General features: G+C 49.9%; 1 protein-coding gene and 1 long non-coding RNA gene across 3 annotated transcripts in view; both read right to left on the bottom strand.

The window, feature by feature from the left end:
• Positions 1 to 13204, bottom strand: part of SLC8B1 (solute carrier family 8 member B1) — a 37354-nt gene extending 24150 nt beyond the window's left edge. Inside the window, exons 1-3 of one of the 2 annotated variants that reach the window (XM_039471985.2) lie at positions 13072 to 13204; positions 12519 to 12705; positions 10721 to 10958 (exon numbers count right to left, since the gene is read on the bottom strand). In XM_039471985.2, coding sequence (XP_039327919.2) covers positions 10721 to 10876 — 156 coding nt within the window. In that variant the 5' untranslated portion in view covers positions 10877 to 10958; positions 12519 to 12705; positions 13072 to 13204. Of the gene's footprint in view, positions 1 to 10720; positions 10959 to 12518 lie in introns of both variants that reach the window. The other variant, XM_039471986.2, reaches the window with a different exon arrangement.
• A 7151-nt stretch (positions 13205 to 20355) lies between these two features.
• LOC141584986 (uncharacterized) lies at positions 20356 to 23620 on the bottom strand. Its single transcript, XR_012518268.1, has 3 exons — positions 23310 to 23620; positions 22552 to 22685; positions 20356 to 22097 (listed from the first exon to the last, which is right to left on the bottom strand). It is a non-coding gene; the product is annotated as an uncharacterized LOC141584986 (long non-coding RNA).
• Positions 23621 to 24099: the final 479 nt, after the last annotated feature.

The following is a 24099-nucleotide window of genomic DNA, read 5'->3' as shown; positions in this document are numbered from 1 at the left end:
CGTACTTTGGGTGATACATCACTGAGGTAACCATTTCCCTACTGGGCAATTGGGTATGTCTAATTTTTCAATATAACCAGTGAACATCTTCACACGTGACTCTCTGAGCACATGAGAGAAAAATGTCAGAGAGGATCTGAGAAGTGAAAGTGCTGAGTCAGGGCATCCGGGTCTGGGTTCCTCCAGAAGCTGACTCAGACAAAGGCTGAGACAGACATAGTCTGTTTGGGAGAGTGAAGGAACACAAACCCAGAGAAAGGAAGTGAGCTCGGGTGCGGTGGCTCATGCCTATAATGGCAGCGTTTTGGGAGGCTGAGGCTGCAGGATCACCTGATCCCAGGAGTTCAAGACTAGGCTGGGCAACATGGCAAAACCTGTCTCTATAAAAAACACAAAAAATTAGCTGAGCTTGGTGGCATACGCCTGCAGTCCGAGCTATCACCTGAGCCTGGAAGGTCAAAGTTGCAGAGAGCTATGATTGTGCCACTGCACTCCAGCCTGGGTGACAGAGTGAGACACTGTCTCAAAAGAAAAAAAAAAGAAAAAGAAAATAAAAGAAATAGGAGAAAAGAAGTGGTACAGAGAGGGGATAGCTGCCAGTGAAAGCTGTGTTGAGCTAGTTACCATCACCATGAGCTTCATCTGGGGGCAAGGGAGCTGGGGTATTTATACCCCAACTCCCATAAGCCACTGGGAGAAGATTGCTGGATGGAGGTTTTAGTTCCCCGGCATCTCTAGCTTACTACACTTACACGTGGTTCTAGAACAATAAACTGGCAACTGGAAGTCAACAAATGCCCAACAAAATAGTACAGTCCAGAAGAAATTGTCAAGGTCCTGACAGGGGATCTTCAACATTGCTGGATTTTGCCAGAATGCCCTGCCCAAGTTCTACCTGTATACACTCTCCCCAGGAATGGGAAATAAGCAATTCTCACAAGTCTGCACCAGGGCTACGAGCAGCCTTATGATGAACATGATAGGAATGTCATGGTTAAACTGCAAGTATGTCCAGGTGCGGTGGCTCACGCCTGTCATCCCAGCACGCTGGGAGGCCGAGGTAGGTGGATCACTTGAGGTCAGGAGTTCAAGACCAGCCTGGTCAACATGGGGAAACCCCCATCTCTACTAAAAATAAAAAAATTAGCTGGGCGTGGTGGTGTGCACCTGTAATCCCAGCTACTCAGGAGGCTGAGGCAGGAGAATCATTTGAACCCAGGAGGCGAAGGTTACAGTGAGTCAAGATCACACCACTGCACTCCAGCCTGGGTGACAAAGTAAGACTCCATCTCCAAAAAAAAAAAAAAAAAAAAAAAAAAAAAAAAAAGACAGTAAATTTTAGGTTATGTATATTTCATTATACTTTTTTTAAAGCTTTGTCAAACCACAGTTCCACCTCTTCCACAAACCCTCTCTCAACTCCTACCAACACCAAACTGGAGGCAAGATTTCTTCTCTCTGAGCCTCTGGTCTTCTCACCAAGTTTTGCTAAGAACTCTGCCCACCATACAGTATCCCCTGAGCAGAAGCGAAACCCCCTCAGTCTTTCTGCAGTGCTGTGCCCTCAGAAAGCACACGCCAGTGGGGAAGACAAAATGTGTGGTCAGGGACCCTGGCTCATGCCTGTAATCCCAACACTTTGGGAGGCTGAGGCAGGAAGATTTAAGCCCAGGAGTTTGAGACTAACTTGGGTAACATAGTAAGACCCCATTACTACAAAAAAATTTAAAAACGAGCCAGGCATGGTGGCACACGCCTGTGGTCCCAGCTACTTCGCAGACTGAGATGAGAGAATTGCTCGAGTCCGGGAGATTGAGGTTGCAGTGAGCTATGATGGCACCATGGCATCGCTGCTCTCCAGCCTGGGTGACAGAGCAAGGCCCTGTCAAAAAAAAAAAAAAAACAAAAAAAAAAAAAAAAAACCAAACCAAACCAAACAAAAAAAACAAAAAACACCCAAGTACTTTTTTTTAGATCAGGACAGCCTCAGCATAATATCCACTCAGCCACTCAATTCGACCTTTTTTTTTGAGATGGAGTCTCGCTTTGTCACCCAGGCTGGAGTGCAACGGCATGATCTCAGCTCACCGAAACCTCTGCCTCCCGGGTTCAACTGATTCTCATACCTCAGCCTCCCAAGTAGCTGGGACTATAGACACCCGCCAATACACCCAGCTAATTTTTATATTTTAGTAGAAATGGTGTTTCACCACGTTGGCCAGGTTGGTCTCAAACTTTTGACCTCAAGTAATCCACCCACCTTGGCCTCCCAGAATGCTGGGATTACAGGTGTGAGCCACCACACCCATCCCCTTTTCTCCTTTTAGACAGAGTCTCGCTCTGTTGCCTACGCTGGAGTGCAGTGGTGTGATCTTGGCTCACTGCAACCTCCACCTCTTGGGTGCAAGTGATCCTCCTGCCCCAGCCTCCTGAGTAGCTGAGACTACATGCATGCAACACCCCACCTGGCTAATTTTTGTGATTTTTGGTAAAGACACGGTTTCACCATGTTGGCCAGGCTGGTCTTGAATTCCTGACCTCAAGTGATCTGCCCACCTTGGCCTCCCAAAGTGCTGGGATTACAGGCATAAGCCACCATGCTCCGCCAGCTCCACTATCTAAGAGCTGTATCTGTAGCAATTCCCTTCCTCTCTTTGAGCTTCAGTCTCATTTGTAAAACAGAACAAATTATACCGACCCCATTGATAGAGGAATCAAATGAAATCACAGGTGTTCAAATCTGCCCTCCTCAGACTTTCTGTGTAAAGCAGTTATCACCCCATCCCCATTATTAGCACCCACTCTTTGCCTTCGTAGCAGTCATCACAATCTTTATTTTGTTCATTACCTTGTTTACTAAATTTTATTATTTTAGAGACAAGGTGCTCTGTCACTCCGGCTGGAGTGCAGTGGGGTGATCACGGCTCACTTCAACCTCGAACTCCTGGGCTCATGTGATCCTCCTGCCTTTGCCTTGAGGAGCTGGGACTACAGGCATGCATCACCACGCCCAGCTCATTTTTTTAAAACTATTTTTTGTAGAGATGGAGGTCTTGAGGGCCGGGTACGGTGGCTCACGCCTGTAATCCAGGCATTTTGGCAAGCCAAGGTGGGCAGATCACTTGAGGTCAGGAGTTCGAGACGAGCCTGGCCAATATGGTGAAACACCATCTCTACTAAAAATACAAGAATTAGCCAGGCATGGCGGCATGCACCTGTAACCCCAGCTACTCAGGAGGCTGAGGCAGGAGAGTTGCTTGAACCTGGCAGGTGGAGGTTGCAATGAGCTGAGATCGTGTCATTGCATTCCAGCTTGGGCAACAAGAGCGAAACTCTGTCTAAAAAAAAAAAAAAAAGAAAAAAGAGAGAGAGTTGGAGGTCTCACTACGTTGCCTAGGCTAGTCTCGAACTCCTGGCCTCAAGCCATCCTCCCACCTCAGCCTCCCAATGTGCTGGGATTATAGGTATGAGCCACCAAACCTGGCCTGAATGTTTCCGACTGCATTCCTGTATTTTCCCTGAGCCCGGCCCAGAGCAGGGGCTTAATACGTTTGTGTTAATGGCTGCTTGAATGACTACATGATTTTGTGTAGCCTTTCCAACACTCCTGCCCGGCAAATGGAATGATTCCCCTTTAACACGTGGGTGAGCCAAGGGTCAGCAGACTTCAGCAGCTGGACCACAGCCAGCCACCATCTGACTGTGCAGAGCCTGCAAGCCAAGAACGAGTCTTAGATTTTTAAATGGCTGGGAGACATAAATTGAAAGAAGAATTTTTCATGGCATGTAAAATTATATACAATTCAAACTTCTACATCCATAAATATGCACTGGGGCCCAGCCACACCCATTCATTTATGTGCTTTCTGTGGCTGCGTGGGCACTGTGAGGGCAGTGAGAGATTGCAGAAACCACGTGGCCCACAAAGCTGAAAAGAGTCACATCTAGCTCTTACTGTATCTTTCTTTCCTTTCTTTTCTCTTTTTTTTGGGGGGAGTCTTGCTCAGTCGCCCAGGCTGGAGTGCAGTGGCATGATCTCTGCTCACTTCAACCTCTGCCTCCCGGGTTCAAGTGATTCTCCTGCCTCAGCCAAGGAGCTGGAATCATAGGCGTGTGCCCCATGCCTGACTAATTTTTGTATTTTTAGTAGAGATGTGTTTTCAGTATGTTGGCCAAGCTAGTCTCAAACTCCTGGCCTCAAGTGATCCACCCGCCTCACCCTCCCAAAGTGCTGGGATTACAGGCATGAACACCATGCCCTGCCTTTCTTTCTTTTTCTTTCTTTCTTTCTTCTCTCTCTCTCTCTCTCTCCTCTCTCTCTCTTTTTTTTTTTTTAGAGACAAGGTCTCGCTCTTGCCCAGGCTGGAGTACAGAAGCATGATTACAGCTCACTGCAGCCTCAAACTCTTGGGCTCAATGAATTCCCCCGACTTCGACCTCCAAGTAGCTGGAGCTACAGATGTGAGCCACCACGCCCGGCCCAACTATCTTGCTTTTTACAGAGAACATCTGTACCCCATGCTGGAGTGATGGTGTATACATCCCAACCCCGGCCTGGGAACCTCCAGCAACTATTCCCACCAAAACATGTAGATGCAAGACTCAGATTTCTGTCCTGAGATTCCCTCACCCCATCCCCAGCTCCCACCTAAAAGCAAAAGTCAGGCTGGGCTCCCTCCACACTGAGAGTGGGAGGGTTTCCGTCTTGCCCGAAGTCTGGGCCTATGGCTTTATTGGGGCCCAGGAATTTCCCAGGGAGATAAAGACATGCAAGGGGTTTCTGACAAAGAGGGCCCCACCTAGCACAAGGAGGGAGGACCCTAGATGGGGGCCAGGGAAGCAGGCAGGCTGCCATCTGCTACTCTAGGAGGGGCAACAATAATAGCCATACTGGGAGGCAGTACAGCTCCCTCTACTGAGGCCCTCTCGTGAAACTGCCCGGTTGAAATCCTAATCTGCATCCTTCTAGGTGAGTGATCTTGGGCAGGTAAGTTAACCTGTTTCCTCCTCTGTATAATACGGGCAATAACACCCACATGCCTAGATAGGAACAGAATAATGACACGGAGGCCAGGCATGGTGGCTCACACCTGTAATCCCAGGGCTTGAGGCCAGGAGTTCGAGATCAGCCTGGCCAACCTGGTGAAACTCCATCCCCACTAAAAATATAAAAATTAGCCAGGCGTGGTGGTGTGCCCCTGTGTTCTCAGCTACTCAGGAGGCTGAGGCGGAAGAATCACTTGAACCTAGGAGGCGGAGCTTGCAGTGAGCCGAGATCCCACCACTGCCCACTGTACTCCAGACTGGGCAACAGACCAAGACTTTGTCTCCCCCAAAAAAAAAAAAAAAAAAAGAGCCAAGCACGGTGCCTTACTCCTGTAATCCCAGCACTTTGGGAGGTGGAGGCAGGCGGATCACCTGAGGTCAGGAGTTCAAGACCAGCCTGACCAACATGGTGAAACCCCGTCTCTACTAAAAATACAAAAAATAAGATGGGCGTGGTGGCACGTGCCTGTAATCCCAGCTACTCAGGAGGCTGAGGCAGGAGAATCCCTTAGACCTGGGAGGCAGAGGTTGCTATGAGCTGAGATCACGTCACTGCACTCCAGCCTAGGCGACAGAGTGAGACTCCACCTCAAAAAAAAAAAAAAAAAAAAAGGTTGATTATCATCTAAGTTTTAATTTTCTCTCTCTTTTTTTTTCCTGTCCCCCGGGCTGAGGTTCCCACACTGTCCCCCGGGCTGAGGTGACTCCAAACTCAGCTCTGCCTGAAAGTGACCAGCTGAAGCTACTGAGGAAACTGCCCAACTGAGCAGGGGCAGCCCCCATTTCCTGCCCTCTCCCCATCGTCCTGCCATCCCCCTCCCTGTCCTCGGGGTCAGCCATGGAGAAGGCTGGAAGACACTCCGTCTCCCTGCCAGCAGAGTGACTCAGCAAGGCAGCGCCTCCAGATCTGGTCTCCAAAATCACATCCTTGTGAAGTCGGCCTTGCTCCACCCTCCCTGAGCTGCACAGCCCTCCCCCAGGCCCCTCAGGACCCCTCCCCAGCTCTCTGCTGGAGATAGGCAGAGTAAGGAGGATTGCTCTTCGTCTGGGGGAGTGGGGGGTGACTTCACTGTCCTTCCACTCCCTCCGACCCTCTTTCCTGTATCACTAACTCAGTCCCAGGAAACCCAGAGAGGTGCACACAGGGGTCAGGCTGGACAGGAAAAGGTAACAGACTCAATGCCTTGGGATTCTTATAAAAACTTACATCAGATCACATCCTCCTGAGCCTCCCATGGCTCCCACCTTCCTCCCACTGACAGCCAAGTCTGCAGTAGCCTCCAGGGCCTGATCTGGCCCCTGTTCTCGCCTGCCTGGTCTCCCTTCCTTCTCTCTGGCTCACTGTTCCAGCCACTCTGCGAAATCTGTCATTATTCTCTTACTCCAAGGCCTTTGCATCTACTGATCCCTCTGTTCCCCTGGATCCTCATCAGCCATCAGCCATCAGTCAAAATGTCACATCCTCAGACAGGCCTTCCATGATAGCCTAAGCAAAGCAGCCGCCCCCTCCTCACCCTGTGGAATGATTTGTCAACTTGCTTCTCACCCGTGACCCCACTAGAGTATAAGCTCCAGGAGGGCAAGGACCAGGTCTCTCTGCTCCCTGCTATCCCCCCAGCACGTGGCACAGGCCCTGAAACATAGCAGGTGCTCAATAAATATCTGTTGCATTAATGACTCCTTGAAGAGGACCTAAGGTAAAGGGTTGGGGGGGCCTTTCCCAGCCTGCAGGCTCCCTGGATGGTGGGGACTTCCAAACATTCAGCCACCCCATCTGTCCTGGGAGGCAGTGGACAAGAGGGGAAGGGTGTGGATTTGGCATGAAGCAGCCAAGAGTTCTCATCCTGGCTCTGCCACTCTCTTCCTGGCCATCCTCACCTCCCTGAATGTCGGAGTCTTCATCTATAGCACAGAGATAATCACGCCCACCTCATGCGGTCTGGGGAGGAGTTGTGAGCACAGTGCTGACCCAAGTGCTCAATCGCTTGGAGAGATTATCTGGCACAATTATATGGTATGACCTTCCACTTTTCCTGCCCCCACGGAGCATGCTCCAAGAGGCAGCACTCAATTTTATGAGCACAGTAACCACAAACCACTTTCCCATCTGTAAAATGGGCTTAATTGCTAATTGGCTGCTTCGGAGGGTGAACTTGATGGCACTTTGCAGCCTCATAAAGTTGCTGTGGGCACTGAATACGCTCTGCCCGTCAGTTTGAGTTTAGGATTCCTACTGAAGAAATGGCGAGAACTCCAGCCCCTGGCAGCTGGAGGGGACTCCAGGAGGTCATCTTGAGCAGTCCCCTGCCTCTGTTCCTCCACTCCAGATCTGCTGTGCCCTCTTCTCCCCTTACAGACATCAGAGTGGAAAGATACAAGCTCTCTGTGGCCTGTCTCCACGGGCTGTGCCCTCCCTGCCCTGGGAGGAAGGCCTCTTGCCTCTAACTCCATCATCGGTCCTCCCTCAATGCTCCCCATTCAAATCACAGCACCAGCAGATCCTCCGCTGACCAGGCCAGAAGCCCGGAGCCATCCACGGCTCATCTTTCTCCCACCACTATGCACCCCACAGTCTAATCCATCCATACGCCCCACTCACTGTGCCTCTTGACATTGACTCCGAATCCCCCCACTTTCTTCCCATCTCCCATAACTACCATGGCTCACCTGGATGGCTGCAGGAGACTCCCCACAGGTCTCCCTGCTACCACCCACCCCCCTCAATCCATTCTCCCCAGAGCAGCCAAAGAGATCCCTTGAAGAAATCAGATTTTGACAACCCTCTTTGTAATGGTGAATAGTGAGTGTCTACTTGATTGGACTGAAGGATGCAAAGTACTAATCTTGGATGTGTCTGTGAGGGTGCTGTCAAAGGAGATTCACATTTGCTGGCTGAGTTTGGTGGCTCAGGCCTGTAATCCCAGCACTTTGGGAGGCCAAGGTGGGCCGATCACTTGAGACTGAGGGTTCAAGACCAGCCTGGCCAACATGGCAAAACCCTGTTTCCACTAAAAATACAAAAAAAAAAAAAAAAAAAAAAAGAGCTGAGCATGGTAGTGTGTGCCTGTAATCCCAACAATTGGGGAGGCTGAGCATGAGAATCGCTTGAACTCGGGAGGCGGAGATTGCAGTGAGCTGAGATTGTACCACTGCACTCCAGCCTGGTATAGAGCGAGACTGTCCTCAAAAAAAACAAAACTGAGTCAGTGGACTGGGAGAGGCAGACCCACCCTCAATCTAGGTGGGCACAATTGAACCAGCTACCAGCGCAGCCAGAATAAAAGCAGGCAGGAGACTGGAGAGAGCTGACTGGCTTGGTCTGCCAGCCTACATCATCCAACTGTGCTGGAGGCTTCCTGTCCTCAAACATCAGACTCCAAGTTCTCCAGCTTCAGGGCTCTCGGGCCTTCAGCCACAGACTGAAGGCTGTGCTGTCGGCTTCCCAACTTGTGAGGTTCTGGGACTCACACTGACTTCCTTGGTCTTCGGCTTGCAGACGGCCTATTGTGGGACCTCACCTTGTGATCATGTGAGTCAATATTCCTTAATAAACTCCCCTTTATGCATATATCTATCCTACTAATCCTGTCCCTATAAAGAACTCTAACACAGATTTTGGTACCCTCTGCTCAAAACTGTGGGTAACCCTCCATATAGGCACCGAGGAATGAGAGCTAAGCAAAACCCTGGCATAGTTAGGGTTTGAGGAATATTTCACTTTATAGTGTTACTACTCAGCTATTTCCTGTTATATAATCCTTTACATAATCATATATTAGTTTATAGAAATAGGGCTTGTAGGCTCCCTTTATATAATCCTCTATATGTAATCATTAATAGTTGATAGTATGGGTGCCTGAAGAATATTTCCCTACATATATACCTAGAATTATATCTTAGTTCATAACCGGAGGAATGCCTAGAGCAGACACAGTGCAGAGCATGGTTTAAGGGAAGACAGTTACACCAGGACAAGAATCCATGGCCCAGGCGGCAGCGTTCAGTATCGTAAAGATACCCGCTGTATGGCAGGCTTGGGGCGAGAGCCACTCCTCCTGATAAAGGATTTGTAGGACCTTGCTCCAGTTCTTGCGGAAGGCTGCCCTCAGACCGACAACCCACCTTGGTGACTGTGAACTTTATCAGCTCTTGCTACTGTGCTGCTTGAAAAGCATCTTCCCATAGAAGCCATTGGAAGCTGCCAGAAGGTGGTGGTAACCCTGACAGCTCTGTCACTGCTGTGTGACTTAAGCATCCTCCTATAAATCTTCTTAGAAGTAGTTTCCCATAGATAGAAGTATCGCACACTGCACCCTCTTCATTTCACACGGCCCACCTTCAAGCCTTGGTGACCTAATGGGGGTGGACCCCTTACTGCACATGGCCCTTGCCTTCGTGGGAACCAGGCCCTTGCCTTCATGGGAACGGGTCCCTTGCTGCGCGCTGTCCACCTCCTGGCCTAGGTGACCTAATGGGGGTGGACCCTATGTTTTATTGTTCACGACCCTATCACTATCCTTAAAGATGATTTCACTCACTGACCTACCCCCTAACCTATACACAATAAATACTCATGCTTCTGGACATTTGGGGCTTCGCCGCCTCGCCAGCCTCACCAGCCAGCCTCACCTGACTCCGCTGATAGGTGGCATGGCCCCCTGGGCCCAGCTGCATTTTCTTTGTACTTCTGTGTCCTCTTTATTTCTCGGATCCTGTGCCTCAGCACAGCATAAGGCTCACCCCACGACCCTGTGGGGCACTTAGCCTTATAACCGGCACCCAACGTGCCCTACAAAAACCTTCCATTGGCTCCCCACTGATGCAAAAACAATTCTCACCTCCTAGCCACAGCCTGTAAGGCCTTTTAGAATCTGCCCACCATTACCTCTCCATCCTTCTCTCTTAACATTCTTCCCCTCACTTGCTCTGTTCCAGCCATTCTAGCCTCCCTGCTGTTCCAGGAACACACTAACCTTGTTCCTGCTCCAGAATCTTTGCCCTTGCTGTTCCCTTTGCCCAGAATGCTCTTCCCTGGGTGTCTATGCAGGTGGCTTCCTCTCTCCGTTCAGTGCCTCACCTCAAAGATCACCTCCTCACAGAAGCCATCTGTGACCACCCAGTCTGAAATAGTTGAAAATGCTCAGGCCCTCCCCCATACCACTTTAGCTGTTGTGTACAGGGCACTTAGCACATCACCGCCTGAAATGTATATACTTACTTCTCTTTTTTTTTTTTTTTTTTTGAGACAGAGTCTCGCTTTGCCACTCAGACTAGAGTGCAGTGGCGTAATCCTGGCTCACTGCAACCTCCACCTCCCAGGTTCAAGCGATTCTGCTGCCTCAGGGTCCTGAGGATTACAGGCACTCACCACCGTGCCCGGCTAATTTTTGTATTTTCAGTAGATACGGGGTTTTGCCACAATGGCCAGGCTGGTCTCCAACTCCTGGCCTCAAGTGATCCGCCTGCCTCAGTCTCCCAAAGTGTATATATTTACTTCTTGATTTGTCTATTCAGGAAACTGTCAGCTCCTTGAGAGTAGTGAGTTTTGTCTATATTGTTCCCTGGTATATCCCAGGGTTCAGTCAGTGCCTGGCACATAGTAGATGCTCAATAAATATTTATCGATTGGAGGAAACAGCCCGGCCCAACCCCAACTTCCTACCAGAATACTCACATCTACCACGGGGGTCTGGTTCACACCTGAAGCTGGAAATTGAGGGCTAATGTGAGTCCCTGTAGATGGGCCCCTGGCCCCAGGCACCGTCTCTACCATTAGCAGCACACAAAGCACACTCAGTGCCCGGCGCAGATCCAGCCATCTGCCGGCCATCCGGCCCCACGGGGCCTGGGCCTCACTCTTCACTTCCCTTTCTGCAGTGGCTCAGTTCCAAACAGCTGGCGGCTCCAGTGACCTGCAAGGTGGGAGTGAGAAGCGGGGGACAGCATCACTGAAAACCCATAGACCCAGCAAAAGGGACCTGAAGACTTTCTCAGCTAAGGAACTGACTTCCTGCCTCCCCACGGCAAAGGAAAGCTGATGGAGAAACCCACGTTCTGCATAGAGACCCCAGTCCCCGCCCATTCAGCGTACAGATAGATCAGATATGCCCTTCCTGAGGCCCCATGGAAACTTAGCGTGCCCTGCCTGGCCCCTGCCTGAGACCAGAATGTCAGGGCTGCAAGGGACTAGGAACTTGAGCCAGGATTCACAGTCTCAGGCTTCCGAGGCCAGCTGGGTGAGATACATGTGGGAAGCAGACAGTGAGCAGGAGTGCAGAAGCCCTCAAAACAAAACCAGGCTGGGCGCGGTGGCTCTTGCCTGTAATCCCTGCACTTTGGGAGGCCGAGGTGGATGGATCACCTGAGGTCAGGGGTTCAAGACCAGCCTGGCCATCATGGTGAAACCCTATCTTTAAAAAAAAAAAAAAATTAAAAAAAAAAAACCCCTCCTACTAGGGGTGGCCTTGGCCACCGGGCCACCAGTCTGAGACCTAGAGAGGCTTGCCTGCCACATTTTATGGGGCCCACTAAGCAATGCTGTTGTTCTGTGTCTTACAAGGAGCCAAGCTTAACATGGATGACTTCATTCTATCCCCACAACATGCCGAGAGGGGGCAGTGTCGCCATTCCACTTCACAGGCTTGTTTCCTCCCTGCACCACGCCTCCCTCATCCCGTCCTCAGAACAATTCTGGAAATGTCACCCCCAACCTGCACAGCAGGCAGAGGGGTTCAGAGGAGTTTTGTTTGGTTTTGTTTTCAGATGGAGCCTCACTCTGTCACCCATGCTGGAATGCAGTGGCAACATCTAGGCTCACTGCAACCTCTGCCTCCCTGGTTGAAGTGATTCTCCTGCCTCATCCTCCCAAGTAGCTGGGATTACAGACACGCACCACCATGCCTGGCCAATTTTTTTTGTATTTTTAGTAGAGACGGGGTTTCACCATGTTGGCCAGGCTGGTCTCGAACTCCTGGCCTCAAGCGTTCTGCCCAACTTGGCCTCCCAAAGTGCTGGGAATCACCGCGCCTGGCAGAGGAGGTCTGCAACCCGCCCAAGGTCACATAGCAAGAGGATCACAGAGCCAACAGCCCCTCCAATGGGGAACTTAAGGCCAAGAGGGAAGTGAGTTGCTCAGAGACACACAGGAGATTAGTAGTGGGGCTGGACTGGTCACGACCATGTACCTCTTCCCTCAAGACCAGGGCAGAAACAGCTTCAATTAATTTCAAAGTAATTAAACTGGAAAAACAAAAGTCCTCGGCAAACTAAAGTTTCTCTTTTGGCTTTTTCACGTGTTCTATGATGAATGTGTCTTATTTTTGCAATCAGGAAAACCAAAGCCCATAAAAACGTTTTTTTTCTTTAAGTATGCACAGGTGTTTCTCAACGTGCTGACAGCCTGAGGGGAGGGAGAGGCAGTATGGAGGGGAGGAGAGGTCAGAAAGGCCGCTGTCCCAGCCACGGTTCCTCACCTGTCCACGGAAGGCACGGCCCTTCCTCTTCCGTGTTTCTCCTGAATCACTCCAAGTGGAGTCCGAGTGACTCTATTTGGCACCAAGTTGAAACGGGACACTCCTGGCTTCCAATTCGTCTCGGCCACTTATTATCCGTGTGGCCTTGGGGAAGTCACTTCACCTCTCTGGGCCTCTTATTCTTCATCTGTGAAATGGACACAAATGCTGGCCGGCGGGGTATACAATAAGAGCTCAATAAATGCTCGCGTCCCTGGTGTCCCCAACACCTGAAGATCAGCATGCGACTTGTTTCTCCTGGCCGCCGATTTATCTTACTGATTCACAAGTGAGCATGTACTGAGCGCCTTCTGTACGCATGGACCGATGCCCAGCGCTCGGATGGTCACGGATCTGCTAAGGGACCGAGGCGGGAAATCGGGGCTGCGCATTCCAGGGAAGAGACCCCCGGGACATCTCCGTGCTCCGTTTCCCGATCCGGACGGAGGCTGAGAAGTCGAACTCGGGGCGCCCGGGTCCTCCGGCCGTGCGGGGGAAGGCGGCTCTTTCTTACCTCGGACCGCGCGTGGGACTCGCAAACTCCGAACCTCGACCTCGCCACGACTCACGGCCTTCCAGGTCCCTGATCCCCGGCCCGACCTTCCGCCCGCGAAGCCGCCAGTCCCAGTGCCCCGCCCGCTGCAGCGTCCGGGCTCCAACCCCTCCCGTCCGGCCCGCCCCAGTCCCGGCCACGCCCTCAGAACACGCCCCCTCGGGACACGCCCCAGAAAGAGTGCCTCGCCCCTGCCCTTAAAGGCACAGCTCCCAGAGAGCTTGCTAGGGGCTTCACTCTCTCGACCGTTCTCTCCTTCCTCTTTAAAATTGAGATACAAGCAGATGGGTAAGGACTGCTGGAAGCCAGAGAGGGACAGTTAGAGGGTGATACTGGGAGGTTCATTTCCCGAGGATGGAGGGACCAGAGGGTGTCAGGCTGCTCCTGGTAATGAATAGTGACAAAGAGGATTTGAGAGAATCCCAGGTGGACAAAGCCCCACCCTACTCACAAATGTTCTGGCTGTTTCACCTGAAATCCTTCTGAGATACTAATTGACTAATTGGGTTCAGCATTCCCCTCCTTTTTTTTTTTTTTTTTTTTGAGATGGAGTCTCGATCTGTCGCCAGGCGCCAGGCTGGAGTGCAATGGCGCGATCTCGGCTCACTGCAACCTCCGCCTCCCAGGTTCAAGCAATTCTCCTGCCTCAGCCTCCTGAATAGCTGGGACTACAGGCACCCGCCACCACGCCCAGCTAATTTTTATATTTTTAGTAGAGACGGGGTTTCACGATGTTGGCCAGGATGGTCTCGAGCTCTTGGCCTCGTGATCCGCCCACCTCGGCCTCCCAAAGTGCTGGGATTACAGGCATGAGCCACCGCGCCCGGCCTAAATTTTAATTTTTTAAGACAGGGTCTCGCCACATCTCCCAGGCTGGAGTGCAGTAGCAGCTGTCACAGCTCACTGCAACCTCGACCTCTCAGGTTTAAACAATCCTCCCACCTCAGCCTCCCAAGTAGCTAGGACTTCAGGCAAGTGCCACCACGCCCGGCTAATTTTGTTCATTTTTTGTAAAGACAGGTTCTCACTATGTTAGCCAGACTGGTTTCAAACTCCTGGGCTCATACAATCCTCCTGCCTCACATAGCTGGGACCATAGGTATGTGCCACCAAGACAGGCTGATTTTTAAAATTTTTTGTAGAGACTGGTCTCTATATGTTGCCCAGGTGGTCTCAAACTCCTGGTCTCAAGCGCTCCTGCCGCCTCTGTCTTTCAAAGTGTCAGAGGTGTGTAAACCAGAGCAACTCCACCGCAAATGGGGTTTGGTAAAATGAGGCTGAGACCTACCGGGCTGCATTCCCAGATGGTTAAGGCATTCCAGGTCACAGGCTGAGATAAAAGGTCAGCATAAGACACAGGTCATAAAGACCTTGCTGATAAAACAGGTTGCAGTAAAGAAGCCGGCCAAACCCAACCAAAACCAAGATGGTGACAAGGGTGACCTCTGGTCATCCCCACTGCAACATTCCCACCAGCACCATGACAGTTTGCAAATGTCAGGAAGTTACCCTATATGGTCTAAAAAGGGAAGGCATGAATAATCCATTCCTTGTTTAGTATATCATCAAGCAATAATCATAAAAATGGCCAACCAGCAGCCCTTGGGACTGCTTGGCCTATGGAGTAGTTATTCTTTATTCCTTTACATTCTTAGTAAACTTGCTTTCACTTTATGGAATCATCCTGAATTCGTTCTTGTGTGAGATCCAAGAACCCTCTCTTGGGGTCTGGATCGGGACCCATTTTCTGTAACAAAAATGCTTGAATTACAGGTGTGAGCCACCACATCCAGCCTTTTTTTTTTTTTTTTAATATTTAAAATTTGTATTTAATTTTTTCCCCATTTCTTTTTTTGTTTGTTTGTTTTTGCTAATTTTGGAATTGTTCCAATTTTAGTATGTGTGCTGCCGAAGGGGGTACATAGCATCACTTTAAAACGAATGTGGCAAACAAATCAAGACTGAGCAGTTCGTGATCTACTGACAGATGTATTAATAGCTCCCTGTATTTCCAGTTTCCCAGCCTTCTGGGGAAGCTCTGTTCATCCTGCCTTTTCTTCTGTTGGGGGCATGGGGGAGCGGGAGGAGGTGGGCATGGGGGCTGGGCCTGGGGTCCTTGAGGCGGCAGTGTGTCCTCCCAGGCCACGCCTACCTGCAGCACTTCCACCATTAGCACACATCTAATCCACCCATCTCTTGCCCTCAGGGTAGAACCTGCTTCCTCATCACCGGCAGGACCCAGGCCCAACGGCAAGCATTCAAGTCCCTTCAGCATCCAGCCCTAGCACACCTTTCTGAAGTCGTCTTTCACCCCCACCTCCACCTCCCACCCAGAAGTGCTCCCTGTTCCCTGAACCTGTCGGCCTCTTGCTCACATCCACCTGCCTCTGCTCTTCTGAGCCCCCTGCCCTGATGACACCCCATCTCTTTTCCACCTGACAGACTCTTACGTTGTCAGGCTCAGCCCCGAGGTCACCGCCAGTAGGTGTTCTTCCACCCTTCTCCCCACCCCTCCACAGGGCCATGGGGCTCCCCACCTTCAGAGCATGCCTCTCATTCCCACCTCTGGGCAGGTGACATTGTGATCCCTAGCATGATGTGTGTGGGATCGCAGTACACCAGGTTTCTGTACAACCTTCTATAAACACTGAGAGCCTCTCTTTGAGCTTCAGTGTCCCTCTTGGAGAAATGGGGGTGATACTAGTACCAACTTCCAAGGTCCTTCCAGATGGTTTTTCTTATCTTTTTTGAGACAAATTTTCCCTCTGTCACCCAAGCTGGAGTGCAGTGGCATGATCTTGACTCACTGCCTCCTTGACCTTCCGGCCTCAAGTGATCCTTCCACCTCAGCTTCCCAAGTACCTGGGTTTACGGTCATGCTGTACCTACAAAATGAACACCTCGTTTTTTCATTTTTTTTTGTAGAGATGGGATCTCGCTATGTTGCCCAGGCTGGTCCTGAACTTCTGGGCTCGTGCAATCACCTCACCTGCCTCGGCCTCCCAAAGTGCTGGGATTACAGGTGTGAGCCACCGTGCCTGGCTAAAACAGGACACTGTGAAAAGCCCTAAACCCCATGCTGCATGCTGACTAAACACTCCCTCAGTGGAAGGGTTTGCTGTCCCTATTAATTATTCCCATTGTTGGCTGGATGTGGCGGTCACGACTATAATCTCAGCACTTTGGGAGGCCGAGGTGGGCAGATTGCCCGAGGTCAGGAGTTCGAGACCAGCCTGGCCAACGTGGTGAAAACCCGTCTCTACTAAAAAATACAAAAATTAGCCAGGCATGGTGGCACAAGCCTGCAGTCTCAGCTATTTGGAAAGCTGAGGCATGAGAATCTCTTGAACCTGGGATGTGGAGGCTGCAGTGAGCCGAGATTGTGCCACTGCACTCCAGCCTGCGCGACAGTGAGACTTCATCTCAGAGAAAAACAAAAAAATAAAAAAGATTCCATTGTTACCACAATGCATTAACTTATCTTTCTGGTCCCCCACAGGCTGGGAGCACCTCGAAGCAACACCAGGCCAGGTTCAGCCATGTCCTGGCCACTAGCACAGGGGTGTTCACAGCTGGTGTCTCCAAGCCTGCTCTGGGGTCGGCTTTTCCCCAGGTCATCTGCTGCTTGGGAAGTTACCCCAGAATTGCTGAGTTTGAAACAAAAGTCCTTCCCTAAAAAGCCTGCCCCTGGTAGTTAGGGCGAGGCTTAGATATCACCATTCTAGGTCAGCAGAGCAGGTGGCTTTACTACCTCTGTGTCTCCCAGGACTGGGATAGCAGGAGGGAAGGGTGTTGGCGGAGAGTGTGAGTGTCTGTGGAGAGACCTCTGGCAAGAGCCAGGTGGGGAGAGGAACGCTTGGGGACAGAGAAGGGAGATGGGTGGGGCTGGGATAGCCCCTGGTTCACCCCTGCTCTGGTGGACAGTGGTTAGGGGTAGGGCCTATTCCCCAGGCTGAGAAAGGCCATTCTGACATTGTAAGAACAGCCTCGGAAGTCATCCAGATCCAAGTTCAAATCCCAGTTCTGCCCTTTACTGGTTATTTGATCTTGGACGAGTTATTTCATCTTTTTGAGTCTCAATTCCTCACCTAGAAAATGGGGAATAAAACACCATCTATGGAGCACTCATAGGGCTGTAGTGAGGATTAAGATCTTACACGTAGGCATGCATAGTGGTTCACAACTGTAACTCCAGCACTTTGGGAGGCTGAAGTGGGAGGATCACTTGAGGCCAGCAGTTTGAGACCAGCCTGGGCAACATAGCAAGACCCTGTCTCAACTATTATAATTTTACAGAACAAGAAGATTATATAATAAAACCCATGGCATAGTGCCTGGCATTTGTTAAAGTTGAATAAATGGAAGCTGCTATTATTATTATTTATTATTATTACTGAGGGTAAAAGGACCTGACACAGTGTCTGGCAGGGGGTAGGTTAAATGTCAGTTTACCGCTTAAGCACAGAAGGTTGAGGCTGCAATGAACTCTGATTGTGCCAATGAACTCCAGCCTAGGTGATAGCACAAGACTCCTTCTCAAAAAAAAAAAAAAAAAAAAAAAAAAAAAAAAAAAAAAGTTGAGCCAGGTGCAGTGGCTCATGCTGGTAATCCCAGCACTTTGGGAGGCTGAGGTGGGTGGATCATGAGGTCAAGAGATCGAGACCATCCTGGTCAACATGGTGAAAGCCCGTCTCTACTAAAAATACAAAAAATTAGCTGGGCGTGGTGGCGCATGCCTGTAATCCCAGCTACTCAGGAGGCTGAGGCAGGAGAATTGCCTGAACCCAGGAGGCGGAGGTTGCCATGAGCCAAGATCGCACAATTGCAGGCCAGCCTGGGTAACAAGAGCGAAACTCCGTCTCAAAAAAAAAAAAAAAAAAAAAGAAAACATAACAAAACATGCCAAAATGTAGAGGCCAAAGACAATAGCATTTCATTATCTGTCACGGTTTCCATGTATCAAAAATTTGGGAAGTCAGGAGGCCAGGGTGGGAAGATCACTTGACCTTAAAACAACATAGGGTTGTTACAGGCTCACGCCTGTAATCCCAGCACTTTGGGAGGCCAAGGAGGGTGAATCACCTGAGGTCAGGAGTTCGAGACCAGCCTGGCCAACTTGGTGAAACCCCATCTCTACTAAAAATACAAAAATTAACCGGGTGTGGTGGCGCATGCCTGTAATCCCAGCTACTCAGGAAGCTGAGGCAGGAGAATCGCTTGAACCCAGGAGGCGGAGGTTGCAGTGAGTAGACACCGCATCATTGCACTCCAGCCTGGGCAACAAGAGTGAAACTCTGTCACAAAAACAAACAAACAACAACAACAACAAAAACAACAACATAGGAAGATCTTATCTCTTATATATATTTTTTAAAACCAAAGAAATGAGGGAAGGGCTCAGCTAGGCAGTTCTGGTGCAGGTCTCTCCTTTGGTTGCCTTGCTGTTTCTTATTCTTCCTGTTGTCTCAGGGCTTCTGCATGGGATCGTTCTATGCCAGCTGGTTTCTGGGCTTCCGTAGAGCATGGCAGTCCCAGGGCAGATGCACTGCTTACACGGCATCTCAGGGTGCCAGTGCTGGGGTTCCAGGGATCAGCCATTTAACATCCTGTTTCAATGACATTAAAGCTACACAAAGTGGCTGGGAGCGGTGGCTCATGCCTGTAATCCCAACACTTTGGGAGGCCAAGGCGAGTGGATCACCTGAGATCAGGAGTTTGAGACTAGATTGGTAAACATGGTGAAACCCCTTCTCTATTAAAAATACAAAAAATTAGCCAGGTGTGGTGGCAGGTGCCTGTAATCCCAGCTACTTGGGAGGCTGAGGCAGGAGAATTGCTTGAACCAGGGGGCAGAGGTTGCAGTGCAGTGAGATTGCGCCACGGTACTCCAGCCTGGGCAACAGAGCAGAACTCTGTCTCACATAAAGAAAGAAAGAAACAAACGATGAGTTCGTGTCCTTTGTAGGGACATGGATGAACCTGGAAACCATCATTCTCAGCAAACTGACACAAGAACAGAAAATCAAACACCACATGTTCTCACTCACAGGCGGGTGTTGAACAAAAAGAACACAGGGCCACAGGGAGGGGAGCACTACACACTGGGGTCTGTCGGGGGGAAACAGGGGAGGGACAGCATGGGGTGGGGAGTTGGGGAGAGATAGCATGGGGAGAAATGCCAGATACAGGTGAAGGGGAGGAAGGCAGCAAATCACGCTGCCATGTGTGTACCTATGCAAAAATATTACATGTTCTTCACATGTACCCCCAAACCTAAAATGCAATTAAAAAATAAAATAAAATAAAAAAAGAAAGAAAGAAAGAAAAAAATATTAGCTGGGTGTGGTGGCACGTGCCTATAATTCCAGCTACTCAGGAGGCTGAGACAGGAGAATCACTTGAACCTGGGAGGTGGAGGTTGCAGTGAGCCGAGATCACTGCGTGCAGTGGCACAAGCCTATAGTCCCAGCTTACTAGGGAGACTGAAGGAGGAGGATAGCTTGAGCCCAGGAGTTCAAGACCAGTTGGGGCAAGATAATTGAGACCCCCATCTCTTAAAAAAAGACACAAAGTATATATAAGTAAAAAAAAAAAATTGAAAACAAACAAAAAACATTTGAGACTCATTTATACAGTATAATCCCAAATATGTGTGTGTGTGTGTGTTTACATGTTTTTTTAAGTTTTTTGAGAGGAGGCCTCAAGCCTCCCAAGCCATCCTCCTATCTCAGTCTCCCAAGTAGCTGGGATTACAGGCGCCCACCACCACGCCTAGCTAATTTTTGTATTTTTAGTAGAGGCGGGTTGGCCAGTCTGGTCTAACTCCTGACCTCAGGTGATCCACCCATCTTGGCCTCCCAAAGCACTGGGATTACAGGTGTGAGCCACTGTGCCAAGTGGCTCACATTATTGCCAAATACAAATAATTTTTGCAAAATACAATTATTTGCCAAATACAAATAATTTTTGTATTTGTATCAAAAATACAAAAACTAGCCGGGCATGGTGGTGCATGCCTGTAATCCCAGCTACTCGGGTGGCTGAGGCAGGAGAATCACTTGAACCTGGGAAGCGGAGGATGCAGCGGGCCGAGATTGTGTGACAGAGAGAGACTCCAGCTTGGGTGACAGAGAAAGACTCTGTCTAAAAAAAAAAAAAAAAAAAAAAAAAAAAAAAGAAAAGAAAAAGAATTAAGTCTCTGGACGAGCTAAACCCAGGTTCACTACTCACTTCAGTTTGACCTTGAGCAAGTCACGTGTCCTCTTGACCATCTTTAAATAGGACGAGGGATTTCCTGGGTCTCTCGGGTTTTTGTGAAGATTAAGTACACCTGAGGTCCTGGACACATACGTGCTCAATAGCTAGAGGTTAGATATTGTCCTCAGGGGTTGAATCTACAGGAACACAGATTGCTCAGTGGTCAGACACAGCACACCCTGGGTGACTGGTCACATGCGAGGCACAGCAATGACCACAGGGAGTGACAGGATCTGAAGGAAGGGAAGGTCAAAGGCCACGCACTGGGACAATGTTGTCACAGCGGTGGGACCCACTTAACATTGACTAGGCGGGTGCTGATGAGGGTCTGCATATGATACAGTCTGGCTATGTCCCCGCCCAAAATCTCACCTTGAATTGTAATCCCCATGATCCCCATGTGTCAAAGGAGAGACCAGGTGGAGGTCACTGAATCGTGGGGGTGGTTCCCCATGCTGCTCTCGTGATGGTGAGTGAGTTCTCATGACACCTGATGGTTTTATAAGCATTTGGTAAGTCCTCCTGCATTCATTTCTCCTTCTTGCTGCCCTGTGAAGACGTGCCTTCTGCCATGATTTTCAGTTTCCTGAGGCCTCCCCAGCCGTGTGGAACCGTGAATCCATTAAACCTCTTTTCTTTATAAATTACCCAGTCTCTGGCAGTTCTTTATAGCAGTATGAAAACAAACGAATACAGGGTGTTTTCTGCCTGGGGAGCTCTATCTTCTCAGCCGTCCTGGTGGCCTTGTATGGTGGGGACCTGAAAAACTGGCTGGAAGTAGGGGGTGGCCTTCTACAGCGGCTGGGAAAGGAGGTAGACAGGCCAAGATCCTGAGACTGGAAGTTCACCCTTTGTGGCTGCAAGCATGCTGAAAGTCTAAGGAGGTGGCACTAGGGAGCAGTGTGGAGAGGCTTTCATTTCTTCCAGGCTCAGAGACGGAAGGTCACTTTCCTAAGGTCACACAACCAGCAAATAACAGAGCTGGATTTAGAACCCAGTCCTGTCTGACTCTACAACTCCATGCTCCTGTTGAAGTCAAAATAAAAATATAGTGGTGATTCTAAATCTAACATTTTATTTGGGAAGCAAGAATTGAAATGTGGGACACAGACAGATTGAGTGGTCTTCAGTGTGTCTCAAGAACAAAGAGAAGGTTGGATGTTTTATAAAAAGGAGAAAGGGGCAGGTCACTGTGGCTCATGTCTATAAACTCAGTGCTATGGGAGGCCTAGACGGGAGGATCACTTGATCCCAGGAGTTTGAGACCAGTCTGATCAACTCAGTGAGACCCCACTCTACCAAAAATAAAATAAAAATTAATTAGCTAGGCACGACGGTGCATGCCTGTAGTCTCAGCTATTTGGGAGGCTGAAGGAGGCGGATTGCTTGTGCCAAGGAGGTTGAGGCTACAGTAAGCTATGATCATACCACTGCTGTTCAGCCTGGGCCATAGAGCAAGACACTGTCTAAAAAAAGAGAGAGAGAAAAAAAGGAGGGAAATGTATTGTCTTGAAAAAAATTCATTGGCACTAGCAAAGTTTTGAGGAGCTAGAAGCTGTGATTGGTGAGTTACAGGGGTGGGTAAAGCTATTCTTAAAGTTGCAGCAGGGTGTTCCAGTAGCTCTGAGATCAAACTGGTCTTAGAGTAATGACAGGCAGTTACAGCAGCTGGGCTTCTGCAAAATTGAATTCTTGGAGCAGGTGTGATGTCCTCTGAGTGTCTTCTCTGCCTGGGTGTGACAAAAATGACTCATTTTGTATATAATCAACTGTCACACTCCTAACCATCACCCCACACTGCTGCCTGAGGAAAATGCTGATTGCATTTGCTTCTGGCTGGTGATCTGTTTTTCACTTTTTTTTTTTTTTTTTTTTTTTTTTTTTTTTTTGGTAGAAACAGTCTCATCATCTTGCCCAGACTGGTTTTGAACTCCTGGGCTCAAGCGATTCTCCTGCCTCAGCCTCCCAAAGTGCTGGGATTCCAGGCAGGAAGCCACTATGTCCAGCCTATTTGGTAATTTTTTTTTTTTTTTTTTTTTGAGACAGACACTCTCTCTGTCACCCAGGCTGGAGTACAGTGGCACAGTCTTGGCTCACTGCAACCTCCACTGCCCGGGTTCAAGCCATTCTCGTGCCTCAGCCTCCTGAGTAGCTGGGATTACAGGCACCTGCCACCACACACACCTGATTTTGGAATTTTTGGTAGAGACAGGATTTCACCATGATGGCCATGCTGGTCTCGAACTCCTGACCTCAAGTAATCCACCTGCCTTGGCCTCGAAGAGTGCTGGGATTACAGGCGTGAGCCTCTACTGCACCTGGCCAGAAAATAATTTAAGGATCTGGATCATCAAATGTGGGAACAACACAGCTCTCGGCCACCATCATGGCTGAGGACCCCTGCACATCCCTTGTCTGGAGTAATCTGGTTTCCTTTCACCCTCCAGGAGAGGCTGAGGAAGGAGTGATTTCTGGGGAGCTTCCTGCAGTGCAGGGGCCACCGAGCCAGCTGCGTCTGCTGGGATTTGCCTTAGCAGTCCTCAGATCACAGCCTGTCCACTGCCCAGCTGGGAATCCCGTGTCCCTGGCCATCTCCAGAGGCCTCCGCTTATTCCTCCAAAGCCGGGCCCCTCCGGCCTTCCCTTGCTCCCTCTGTTCCTGACCTCCAGGGACACAGAGGCCCTCCCCGACCTTGCCCTACACTTGGTCCTGATCTTGTCCCACCCCCAGCTGTCAGTTACCACATCAAGCCTCAGAGGAGGCGACAACACCTCCCACCCCAAAACCCCCAGCCCTCTGCCCTTCCTCAGCTTCCATTCGTGAGTGTGCAGGAGGGGACGGGAGGGAAGGACGTATGTAAATATCGTGAAAGAAAATGATGCGGCTACAGCTGAGGCTTTCGAAAGCGGAGTCGGGAGACCGTGGGAGGCTCGCACTCACACCTGCTGAAGGTCCGATCGCAGAATGTGCCAACTGAAGTCGGAATCCACCGCCTTCTGCATCTCTCAGCTGGGCGTACCTTAACGAACTGACCAATCAGAACGGGCTTGCGATGGAGGATTTCCGCCCAGCCAATGAACTGCCTCCGAAAACAACTTTTTGTGGAAATCCTTCACAAAAACGTCTCCTTCCCTTGCCTTCCGGATGCCCTTCGGGGCTGCTCTGATTCGGTGTGCGCGAGTCGCAGTTCTTTGTTTCCTAAATAAATGTTATTTCTTTTGACCTCAGTGCCAGTCACCTTTTTATAGTCAGCATAAAAAGGAGATGGAGACGGAGGTCAAAAGAAATAGCATTTATTTAAAAAAAAAAAAAAAGGCTTTTGTTTTCTTTCCTTCCTCTCTCTCTCTCTCTCTCTCTCTCTCTCTCTCTCTCTCTCTCTCTCTCCCCCTCCCTTTCTCTCTTTCTTTCTTTCTCTCTCTTTCCGTTCTTTCCCTCCCTCTGTCCCTCCCTTCCTTCCGTTTTTTTTGGACAGTCTCACTCTGTCGCCCAGGCTGGAGTGCAGTGGCGCTATCTCAGCTCCCTGCAACCTCCACCTCCCAAGTTCAAGCGATTCTCCTGCCTCAGCCTCCTGAGTAGCTACCACACACTACCACACCCAGCTAATTTTTTTTTTTTTTTTTTTTTTTGAGGCGGAGTTTCGATCTTGTTACCCAGGCTGGAGTGCAATGGCGCGATCTCGGCTCACCGCAACCTCCGCCTCCTGGGTTCAGGCAATTCTCCTGCCTCAGCCTC

Source organism: Saimiri boliviensis, chromosome 7 (genome assembly GCF_048565385.1).
Source record: "Saimiri boliviensis isolate mSaiBol1 chromosome 7, mSaiBol1.pri, whole genome shotgun sequence".
Taxonomy (NCBI): domain Eukaryota; kingdom Metazoa; phylum Chordata; class Mammalia; order Primates; family Cebidae; genus Saimiri; species Saimiri boliviensis.
The sequence above is the reverse complement of the archived record's forward strand: the minus strand, read 5'-3'. Positions and strand labels throughout refer to the sequence as shown.